Source organism: Podarcis vaucheri (assembly GCF_965113315.1).
Source record: "Podarcis vaucheri genome assembly, chromosome: 5".
Classification (NCBI taxonomy): Eukaryota; Metazoa; Chordata; class Lepidosauria; order Squamata; family Lacertidae; genus Podarcis; species Podarcis vaucheri.
In genome coordinates, this window is record NC_138763.1 from 98,781,005 (window position 1) to 98,793,151 (window position 12,147).

Sequence of the window (12,147 nt, forward strand, 5' to 3'; positions counted from 1 at the left end):
ACAAAGGTGCCCTTGTATACCACATGAGAAATGACTCGACTTCCCATATTGTATAAACAGCACAAACACATAGCTTTCATAGTATGTTTCTGAGCACAATTCAAAGTGTTGGTGCTGACCTTTAAAGCCCTAAACGGCCTCGGTCCAGTAAACCTGAAGGAGCGTCTCCACCCCCATCATTCAGCCCAGACACTGGGATTCAGTGCCAAGGGCCTTCTGGCAGTTCCCTCGCTGCGAGAAGCCAAGTTACAGGGAACCAGGTAGAGGGCTTTCTCGGTAGTGGCACCCACCCTGTGGAACGCCCTCCCACCAGATGTCAAAGAGAAGAACTACCAGACTTTTAGAAGACATCTGAAGGCAGCCCTGTTTAGGGAAGCTTTTAATGTTTAACAGACCATTGTATTTCAATATTTTGTTGGAAGCCGCCCAGAGTGGCCAGGTGGGCGGGGTATAAATAAATTAATAATAATAATATTATTAATAATAATAATAATAATTGCCTGTAATGCCACTGCAGAACATAAGGACTTGGGGGCTTTGCTTTTGGCCACTGCCAGGCTTGACGTCACATGGTTTCCATTTATAACATCTACAACCAAAAATAGTGTATTATATAAACTTCCAGTGACTCACACATCAGACTCCCCTCCCCTCTAACAGATTCTCCTTTTGCCTGGCCTTGACATGTTTGAGACTGTTCCCTTTCCCCAACCATTTGATCCTATCCCTCTTTTGCCTTGAATCGTAGAATTGTACAGTCCAGTCATCCAGTCTGGAATCTCAGCTAAAGCATCCATGATAGGTGGCCATCCAAACTCTGCTTAAAAACATCCACGGAAGGAGAGCCCACCATCTCCCAAGGGAGTCCATTCCACTATCAGAAAGTTATTCCTGATGTTCAGCCAGAACTTCCTTTCTTGTAAGAGGCTTGAACCCCACCCTCCAGAGCTGGAGAAAACAAGCTTGCTCTAACTGCCACGTGACAGCCTTTTAGATATTTGAAGATGTCTATCATATCTCCTCTCAATCTCTTTTCCAGGCTAAACACCCAACTTTTTATGGCTTTTAATCTGATTTCATTCTAATGTAAATTCTGAGCTACTCCTCCATATTTATTTATTAATATTGAAGAAGGAGGAGGAGGAGGAGGAGGAGGAGGAGGAGGAGGAGGAGGAGAAGAAGAAGAAGAAGAAGAAGAAGAAGAAGAAGAAGAAGAAGATATGAACAACCTGTGTACTTCACTCAGTCACAGCTACAGTTATGGCTTTTTATTCTCCTTTGATTTGGTACTTTCTCAAAAATCAATAAACCTGTACCATATTTATTCGAGTCTCATGTGCCATTGAATCTAATGCGCACCTCAGTTTCCAGAACCTTGAAACCAAAAAAAGTATTTGCTGGCGAATGTAAATGTGTAAGCAAATCTAAAGTGCACATTACTTTTCACAATATAATTTGGCGAAAAAAGATGAGCATTAGATTTGAGTATATATGGTATTTTAAAAAAGGAAGCTTTAACAATCGCACAGTTCCACCCATTAGACAAGCGCATAGCAATGCATTTGAATATTCTAATGGAGGGGGGCTCCATAAATATGGTGAGTTCAAGAAACCATCAGACTCCAGAATCAGCATCTATTATCACCCATATTTATTTTTCTCTCTTCTCTCTCTTTCTCCCTCCACAAAGGTAGCTTTATACAGGAAAGGGGAAAACAGCAGTAAGCACTGGCAACAAACTCTTCTCGGTACACAAGTTTGTTTGTGTGTCTACATATAAATACATATTGGTGAAAATTAAGGAAAACTCTAGTTTCTGGTACTAGCTTTCCTATGGGAGCTACACCATTGAACAAGCCCAAACACAGTTTTGACCAAAGCAAAGTCCACACAAAAGGTTAACACAATGCATACATCTGTCCTACAACCTCCCCTTAACAAAGCACAGCGAGCGTCGTGCAAAGCGAATCTCTGATGAATATGGATATTGTTAAAACTTTCCTAACTTGGCAGCTTTATCAAACGGACAAAACATCCGCTTTGTAGAAGACAGAAAGCTTATCCGTATCCTCATTATCCTGTCAGGGTTTATGCATGCATGACAGCCACTGATATTAATGGAAACAATTATCCCAGTGCATACATTTTAATGCACCATGATAGTCTGGGCAATGGAAGAACTAATATTATCGTCTACAGTCTTTGCTCAGTTGCAGTTCCTTGCCTTTTATGGGGAAACTTCAGCCTGGTGAGAAAGTCATGCTCATTTTGGGATGAAAGCCGCATTACTAGAATATGGAGAATTATTACTCCAAAGCAGTTACGAAACGCAGCATTATAGTATCTTAATTTATGACACTATGAAGTGCACTGTGGTTTTTGTTGAGTTGTGTAAAACCCTCCCTGCAAGAAATTGAACACGTCTTTGAAACTGTTTTGGCTTCTGCTGAAATTCAGATGGTTTATCTCAGTATGGTAAACTTTGATGAACTGGGTGGGTGGAGAAAACACCTTGAGAAGTTCTGGTTGCATTGAAACTTAGTGCTTCTCTTGAAGATAGTTAGATATAGGGGACTAACCAGCCTATTGGGCTTTACTATCCAGCAGGGCCAGATTTAGATTTGATGAGGCCCTAAGCAACTGAAGGTATATGTCCAGCTGTCCTTTGTCAACAACAAATTACTTTCAATGGGAAAGTGTGCCTTGGTTTTAGAACGCTTTGCTTTTGGAACAGACTTCTGGAACGGATTCAGTTTGAGAACAAAGGTACCACTGTATATAAAAATGAGCAAACCAGTGATATTTTAGGGAGCAGGCGAGGCCCATTACTTAGATCATAGGAGCCTACACAACACAAAACACTGTTGCTGTATGTAGGTTTTATTTTATTTGTTTTTTATCTTATATTTTGGAAATGTACATCCAGTTTTCTTTCCCTTTAATTTTTTGGGGGCCCCCAAGAGAGTAGGGCCCTAAGCTATAGCTTGTTTAGCTTATACATAAACCCAGCACTGTCATCCAAGCAAGCTCTAAAGGTAAAGGGACCCCTGACCGTTAGGTCCAGTCGTGGCTGACTCTGGGGTTGCGGCGCTCATCTCGCTTTATTGGCTGAGGGAGCCGGCGTACACCTTCTGGGTCATGAGGGAGCATGACTAAGCTGCTTCTGGCAAACCAGAGCAGCGCATGGAAACGCCGTTTACCTTCCCGCCGGAGCGGTACCTATTTATCTACTCGCACTGGTGTGCTTTCGAACTGCTAGGTTGGCAGGAGCTGGGACCGAGCAATGGGAGCTCACCCCGTCGCGGGGATTCGAACCGCCGACCTTCTGATCGGCAAGTCCTAGGCTCTGTGGTTTAGACCACAGCGCCACCCATGTTCCTAGGCAAGCTCTAGGAAGAGGCAAATTGGTGGTCAAAGGGAGTGCCTGTGCTGATGTGATTTTGCCATCGTAGTTAGAAATTCCCTTTAAAATTTAGCTGTTTAACTATTAACTTTTTTAAAAAAATCTAAAAAATAAACTTTAGCTGCCACGACAATGCCACAGTGGCATAGAAACTCTCATGGGCCACCTTGCCCAGAACACCTTGCTCTGAGGAAAGAGCCCAGGCCAGGGGTCTGCAACCTTTAAGACAAAAAGAGCCACTTGGACCCATTTCCGTAGAAAAAACAACTGGGAGCCGCAAAACTCGTCATTATAAAAATAATTTTTTTGTCACTTTTTTATTATTTCTTTGTTTGACCCCTCAGAATTACTCCTCCTCATAGAAATAAATGTTAAATTAACAAGTTACCGTATTTTTCGCTCTATAACACGCACCCGACCATAACACGCACGTAGTTTTTAGAGGAGGAAAATCCGTAGGCACGCCACCCGTAGGCATTCCCTCCATAACACGCACAGACATTTCCCCCTTACTTTTTAGGAGGAAAAAAGTGAGTGTTATGGTGCAAAAAATACGGTACCTTTGTGTGTGTGTGTGTGTGTGTGTGTGTGTGTGTTCTTCACTCCCCTTCAAAACAGTGACCAGCGTACATGCCCCCTTTCAATGCAGTGAGAGTTTGGATTTGGATTTGATATCCCGCCTTATCACTACCCGAAGGAGTCTCAAAGCGGCTAACATTCTCCTTTCCCTTCCTCCCCCACAACAAACACTCTGTGAGGTGAGTGGGGCTGAGAGACTTCAAAGAAGTGTGACTAGCCCAAGGTCACCCAGCAGCTGCAGGTGGAGGAGCGGGGAATCGAACCCGGTTCACCAGATTACGAGTCCACCGCTCTTAACCACTACACCACGCTGGCTCTTACAATTGCCCCTTACAATGTAGCAGGCGGGCGAGCGGGAAGGTGACGTCGGGACGGTGCGTGACTAACGCACGCACCGCCCCCATGCAACGTAACAGCCAGTACAGCGCCCGCCACAGTGGGGAGTGTCGGGGCGCACAATGCACCTCCTCCCCTCGCTAGTATCCGCCCCGGAGCTGCGGCAAAGGTGTAAAAGAGCCACATGCGGCTCCGGAGCCGCGGGTTGCTGACCCCTGGCCCAGGCATTCCTTTAAAAATTTGGGGTGGGGGAGGGCTGGGCCCCCAGGAGTTGGCACCCCTGCTCTGGACTATTCAGCTGACCTCCTATTGGTACAGACCTACCTCTTCTGCTTCCTGAATATGAGGGAAACCAGAATGTACATCTGTAATATCCCTACCAGCAGAAAGTCTCAAAATGAGCGAAGCCCGCCTAGAATCTGCTGGATCCCAAGATGCTCTCACAGCCAACACTGGCTGGCATCAGACTCCATCTGCTTGTTCCCCTACCTTCTCCTACTGCCACCATAAATGGCCGGGTTGCTGATGTGGCAGTGACTTTCCTACTCTGCAGAGTCTAGGCAGTGGCAGCAGAAACACTGAATTGTCCAAAGCTGTTGGTTAACCAAGCAATTCACTTGAAATAAATATCAGTCAATGTGTATCTTATGAAAATGAGTCTTTTTTAATACTTAAGGATCAGTTATTAAAAAAACACTGCCATTCATCAATGGAAAATTATCTGTTTCATTTTCAATTGTAGGAACACAACAAAATCAAAATAGCACCCACCCACCCCAAAATAAGCAAGAACTTCTCTTTTGGAGCAAAACCTGGTTTATTCAACCAAGGCTTTAATCAATTAATGGTTACGGCCCTAAGAAAAACATAATATGCATGTTGAAAAGAAATGGAAGGCAAAAATATAGTAAAAATCAAATGAAAGCAAAACTTTTTTGCAGTCCAAAGACCCACAAAACAATTTCAAAACTAGATACAGTTAAAACAACCAGACAGACAGATGGAAGAAACCAAGGCAGTCATTTTGCTTTACAGTAAAACTGAAATGTCATACCTCATCTTGACATGTTTTTTTGCCTTTTTCGGTTTGGGATTTCTTCTGTAGCAATTTGGTTTCATATTCTGGTCTGGGATGTTCCTAAAGAAAAATGTAAAAATGTGGGGCAAATTTAACACCAGAAGATTCGCAGATAATCAAATGGAATAAAAGCACATCGATACACGATTCAGTAGCTCACAATTAAGAAACACTGTAACACTGATATGGTTATCAAAATGGAAAAAGAAGTCTAACCTTGACTAGTTCCTTGGGACGTTTTTGACAGGGGAGAGGAAGGGAGAACACATTTAGAACCAACACCTTGCAATACTTACTAAATAAACAATTGAATTAAAATAGTCGCACTGGACCTTATGCAGTGGTGCCCTGCAAGACGAATGCCTCGCAAGACGGAAAACTCACTAGACGAAAGAGTTTTCCGTTTTGGAGGTGCTTCGCAAAACGAATTTCCTATGGGCTTGCTTCGCAAGATGAAAATGTCTTGCGAGTTCCTGCTGGTTTTTTTTCCTTTCCCCCTTTTTCTAAGCCGCTAAGCCGCTTATCAGCTGATCCGATCAGCAGATAAGCCGCTAAAAGCCGCTAATAGTGCTAATCCGCTAATCTGTCAATGGGCTTGCTTCGCAAGACGAAAAAACCGCTAGACGAAGAGAATCACAGAACGGATTCTTTTCGTCTTGCGAGGCACCACTGTAACTGGTTTTGAAATAAGATGTGGCATTTGCGCGTCGAGGTCCCCAAGACATCCCCCCAAAGAAAAACACAATCGACACTTAATTTTTGTTTAAGGTTTTTGGCATAATTTTGGCCACAACTTTATTCAAATTACAGCAATGTGAGTGGTTGCTTAGGCATTGGTAGCACTAACTGACCCCACACAGGGACAGCTCTGACATTCGCACCCCCCGCGAAGTCAGCAAGGGTAAGTCACCTGGGGAGAGAGACGGGACTGGGAACCATGCATCACCTCTCCCCAGAATGCTCCCAGGGGCTTGCGTGGCCCTAGCCCCTTGCCAGGGGGTTTCGGACAAAAGCATGGCGAGCCCCTGGGTTCCTTTAACAGAAAACCCTTGCAGCAGCAGCATTTTGGAGGGGCAGGCACAGCCAAATCCATACCCCTCCACCAACCAATTCCCAAACCAATGCCTAACTGCAACCTTACAAGTTGTCACGATTTGCTACGCAGTAGGCAAAAACCAAATGGCACTCAACCAATCAGCCAAATGGACACAGTTCCTACCGGGCCCCTGCCCCAAGAGCAGACGACCCCATGACAGGCATAGCAAGGTCAAGCAAACAGCCTAAAATTAGGGAAGGGAGGGCGCGTGATCCGAAGCACGCAGCGAAAAGAGGAAGTTCGTCGCTGCGTGCAGTGTATTTAACAAACAAAGCTGGGCTCAGGGCGGCTAACAACAATCAAAATAACTCAACATTCTAAAACATTCATTATAAATTAATTAAATCAAATTAAAATCAAATTAATGGCAACCATCAAGCAAAATTTTGTGTAGATTGCCAGAGGAGGGGGTCAGGCTGCGCCCTGACAAAAGGCCTGGTGGAACAGCTCTGTCTTGCAGGCCCTGCGGAAGGATGTCAAGTCCTGCAGGGCCCTAGTCTCTTGTGACAGAGCGTTCCACCAGATTGGAGCCGCGGCCGAGAAGGCCCTGGCTCTAGTTGAGGCCAGCCTAACCTCTCTGAGGCCTGGGATCTTTAGGGTGTTTTTATTTGCAGACCGTAAATTTCTCTGTGGGACATACCAGGAGAGGCGGTCCCGTAGGTACGAGGGTCCTAGGCCGTATAGGGCTTTAAAGGTTAAAACCAGCACCTTAAACCTGATCCTGTACTCCACCGGGAGCCAGTGCAGCTGGTACAGCACTGGATGGATATGATCTCGCAGCGAAGACCCCGTAAGGAGTCTCGCCGCGGCATTCTGCACCCGCTGGAGTTTCTGGGTCAGTCTCAAGGGCAGCCCCACGTAGAGCGAGTTACAATAATCCAGTCTGGAGGTGACCGTCGCATGGATCACAGTGGCTAGCTTGGCGGAGATGAAAAAATGCCGCCTTTGTTATAGCTGTAATCTGCGCCTCCATAGAGAGGGAGGTATCGAAGATTACACCCAAACTCTTCACGGATGATGCTGGCACTAATTGCACCCCCGCAAGAGACGGGAGTTGCCCCCTCAATCCCATATCGCTCCGTCCCAGCCAGAGGACCTCTGTCTTCGAAGGATTTAACTTCAACCGGCTCCCACGTAACCATCCAGCCACAGCTTCCAGACATCTGGTCAGTGTATCTGGGGCCGAGTCAGGATGGCCATCCATCAACAGATAGAGTTGGGTGTCATCGGCATACTGATGGCAACCCAGCCCAAAACTCCGGACAAGCTGGGCGAGGGGGCGCATAAAGATGTTAAAAAGCATCGGGGAGAGAATCGCACCCTGAGGCACTCCACACACCAAGGAGTGGCGCGATGACAATTCCCCCCCAAGCGCCACCCTCTGTCCCCGACCGGAGAGAAACGAGCGCAGCCATTGAAGGACTGTGCCCTGGATCCCCACATCGGCAAGGCGGCGGTCCAGGAGTTCGTGATCGACCATGTCGAAGGCTGCTGACAGGTCTAGAAGAATCAGCAGCCCTGACCCGCCTCGATCCAGCTGCCTGCGGAGATCATCTGTTAGGGCGACCAAAGCTGTCTCGGTCCCATGGCCAGTGCGGAAGCCGGACTGGAATGGGTCGAGAGCAGATGTTTCATCCAGAAACCTACAAGCTGTTCAGCAACCGCTCTCTCAATCACCTTACCCAGGAATGGAAGATTCGAAACCGGGCGGTAATTGGATAGATCTAAAGGATCTAATGATGTTTTCTTTAAGAGCGGACGCACCACTGCCTCCTTCAGTTCCCCTGGGAATATCCCAGTGCCAAGGGACAAATTGATGATATCACCCAGGGGGGCCCGCACCTCGTCTGGACACGCTCTAATCAGCCAGGACGGGCACGGGTCAAGAGGACAAGTGGTGGGCTTTCCAGCTTGGAGGAGTCTGTCCACATCGGCTGGGGATATCCAGTCAAAGTGGTCCAATACTGGACCCGAGGACAGTCGAGGGGCCTCCAGTTCCTTCATTGTATCCAAATTGGCAGGGAGGTCATGGCGGAGCAACAGGACGTTCTCCGCAAAAGAGCTCGCAAATGCCTCACAGCTGTGTGTCGAATTGTTATTTAAATTTGGCTGTCCTTCAAGGGACGTTAAAGACCTAATTATACTAAATAATTGCGCCGGGCGAGAGCTAGCGGAGGCAATGGAGGCCGAGAAGTAGGACTTCTTAGCGGCCTTCACTGCCATCTCGTAGGTTTTCATAAAAACCCTATAAGATGTTCTTGAAGCTCCGTCACGGGCACCCCGCCATACTCGCTCTAGCCGTCTGAGGTCCCGCTTCATTTTCCGAAGCTCCTCGGTAAACCAGGGAGCCCGGTTTCTGCGGGGTCGCAGAGGGCGCCTAGGTGCGATCTCATCGATGGCTGCCAGGAGCTGGATATTCCAGCCCTCAACAAGCTCAGTCAATGAGTCGCCAGGGGGAGCAAGGTCCCGCAAGGCCTGACGGAATCTATCAGGGTCCATCAGCCTCCGCGGGCGAGCCCAAATTGGCTCGCTACCTAAGCAGGGTGGGGGTGGAAAATCAATCCTGGCTTTCAGTGCGTAGTGATCAGACCATGGCACCTTCATCGAGGGAGACATGATCACATCTATACCGGCGCCAAAGATCAAATCCAGCGTGTGGCCTGCTTGATGTGTGGGGCCCGAAACAAACTGGGAGAGCCCTAGTGTCGCCATGGAAGACACCAGGTCCAGAGCCTGTGAGGAGGGAGTGGCATCAGCATGGATGTTGAAGTCCCCCAGTACCAAAAGGTTGGGGAACTCCAAGGCCCAGCCGGCCACCGCCTCCAGCAGGCCTGACAGGGTGGCTGCTGGTGCGCTAGGTGGCCGGTACACCAGCCAGACAGCCAAGCTCACCTCGGAGCCCCACACTAGGCCAACACATTCAATGCCGGGGATCAATGGCGATGGTAGAGCCCTGAAAGAACAGTCTTCTCGGATTAATAATGCCACCCCTCCCCCCGGCCCACAGTCCGCGACTGGTGGAGGACGGAGAAACCCGGGGGCGCCATCTCTCGTAAGGTAACAGTTTCCCCTTCGCGCACCCAGGTCTCCGTCACACAAGCCAGGTCAACCCCCTGCGAGGTGAAGAAGTCTCGCAGGGTGGCGGTTTTTTTGCCTATAGACCTGGCATTGCACAACACCAGTGACGGAGGTGAGTAATCCTTGCTCACCCTACCTTCGTCCCTCGGGATGGGGCGCAGATTGGAAGGGGTACGAGCATATCCATATCTCGATCCCCTTCGCCTATGACATCTGCCCCCACCGCCATACCTCCCTCGCCCCACTACGGTAGCAATCCCAAGCCTCAAACCAACCTCCATTTACAAAATAGAAAACAAATCAAATCAAACAATTGTACCAACACAACAAATCCCCACCCCACTCAATAACTGACCCCAAACCAAAATAAAACAGAACAAAATAGAAATACATCAATAAAAACCACCGTTCACGGTGGTACAACAAAGTAAAAAGTAAAAACCCCTATAAAACATTTTAAAATATATAAAAACATTTTAAGCATTTGCCGCGGCAACACCAGTGTCCCTAAAACAATCGCGGTGGCGAGTGTGGGCCCCGCCCCCTAGGCCTGGAGGAGTGGGCCTACAGGAGGGAGCGGCCTTCCTCAGCCCCCACGGTGAAGCCGCAGCAGTGGTGTCCCGGTGCCTCATGCGGCCTCTTAAGACAGGAGAGTCCTCCTGGGCAGCAGAATGCAGCAGTCCCTGTGAATCCTTCAGGCCCCGCCCCGGGCCAGATGGTGAGTGGCAGGGAGGAGCAGGGCCCTCAGACACCCACACAGGAGAGTCCTCCTGGGCAGCAGAATGCAGCAGTCCCTGTGAGTCCTTCAGGCCCCGCCCCGGGCCAGATGGTGAGTGGCAGGGAGGAGCAGGGCCCTCAGACACCCACACAGGAGAGTCCTCCTGGGCAGCAGAATGCAGCAGTCCCTGTGAGTCCTTCAGGCCCCGCCCCGGGCCAGATGGTGAGTGGCAGGGAGGAGCAGGGCCCTCAGACACCCACACAGGAGAGTCCTCCTGGGCAGCAGAATGCAGCAGTCCCTGTGAGTCCTTCAGGCCCCGCCCCGGGCCAGATGGTGAGTGGCAGGGAGGAGCAGGGCCCTCAGACACCCACACAGGAGAGTCCTCCTGGGCAGCAGAATGCAGCAGTCCCTGTGAGTCCTTCAGGCCCCGCCCCGGGCCAGATGGTGAGTGGCAGGGAGGAGCAGGGCCCTCAGACACCCACACAGGAGAGTCCTCCTGGGCAGCAGAATGCAGCAGTCCCTGTGAGTCCTTCAGGCCCCGCCCCGGGCCAGATGGTGAGTGGCAGGGAGGAGCAGGGCCCTCAGACACCCACACAGGAGAGTCCTCCTGGGCAGCAGAATGCAGCAGTCCCTGTGAGTCCTTCAGGCCCCGCCCCGGGCCAGATGGTGAGTGGCAGGGAGGAGCAGGGCCCTCAGACACCCACACAGGAGAGTCCTCCTGGGCAGCAGAATGCAGCAGTCCCTGTGAGTCCTTCAGGCCCCGCCCCGGGCCAGATGGTGAGTGGCAGGGAGGAGCAGGGCCCTCAGACACCCACACAGGAGAGTCCTCCTGGGCAGCAGAATGCAGCAGTCCCTGTGAGTCCTTCAGGCCCCGCCCCGGGCCAGATGGTGAGTGGCAGGGAGGAGCAGGGCCCTCAGACACCCACACAGGAGAGTCCTCCTGGGCAGCAGAATGCAGCAGTCCCTGTGAGTCCTTCAGGCCCCGCCCCGGGCCAGATGGTGAGTGGCAGGGAGGAGCAGGGCCCTCAGACACCCACACAGGAGAGTCCTCCTGGGCAGCAGAATGCAGCAGTCCCTGTGAGTCCTTCAGGCCCCGCCCCGGGCCAGATGGTGAGTGGCAGGGAGGAGCAGGGCCCTCAGACACCCACACAGGAGAGTCCTCCTGGGCAGCAGAATGCAGCAGTCCCTGTGAGTCCTTCAGGCCCCGCCCCGGGCCAGATGGTGAGTGGCAGGGAGGAGCAGGGCCCTCAGACACCCACACAGGAGAGTCCTCCTGGGCAGCAGAATGCAGCAGTCCCTGTGAGTCCTTCAGGCCCCGCCCCGGGCCAGATGGTGAGTGGCAGGGAGGAGCAGGGCCCTCAGACACCCACACAGGAGAGTCCTCCTGGGCAGCAGAATGCAGCAGTCCCTGTGAGTCCTTCAGGCCCCGCCCCGGGCCAGATGGTGAGTGGCAGGGAGGAGCAGGGCCCTCAGACACCCACACAGGAGAGTCCTCCTGGGCAGCAGAATGCAGCAGTCCCTGTGAGTCCTTCAGGCCCCGCCCCGGGCCAGATGGTGAGTGGCAGGGAGGAGCAGGGCCCTCAGACACCCACACAGGAGAGTCCTCCTGGGCAGCAGAATGCAGCAGTCCCTGTGAGTCCTTCAGGCCCCGCCCCGGGCCAGATGGTGAGTGGCAGGGAGGAGCAGGGCCCTCAGACACCCACACAGGAGAGTCCTCCTGGGCAGCAGAATGCAGCAGTCCCTGTGAGTCCCTCAGGCCCCGCCCCGGGCCAGATGGTGAGTGGCAGGGAGGAGCAGGGCCCTCAGACACCCACACAGGAGAGTCCTCCTGGGCAGCAGAATGCAGCAGTCCCTGTGAG

General features: G+C 50.8%; 1 protein-coding gene across 3 annotated transcripts in view; it reads right to left on the bottom strand.

Moving 5' to 3' along the window:
• ANO2 (anoctamin 2) overlaps positions 1 to 12,147 on the bottom strand; it is a 163,723-nt gene that overhangs the window by 74,140 nt on the left and 77,436 nt on the right. For all 3 annotated transcript variants that reach the window (XR_014219944.1, XR_014219945.1, XM_082223074.1), the window contains one exon: positions 5,373 to 5,456. Coding sequence is in view for 1 of the 3 variants with exons in the window: in XM_082223074.1 (XP_082079200.1) it covers positions 5,373 to 5,456 (84 nt within the window). In the remaining 2 variants the exon portion in view is untranslated. The remainder of the gene's footprint in view (positions 1 to 5,372; positions 5,457 to 12,147) is intronic.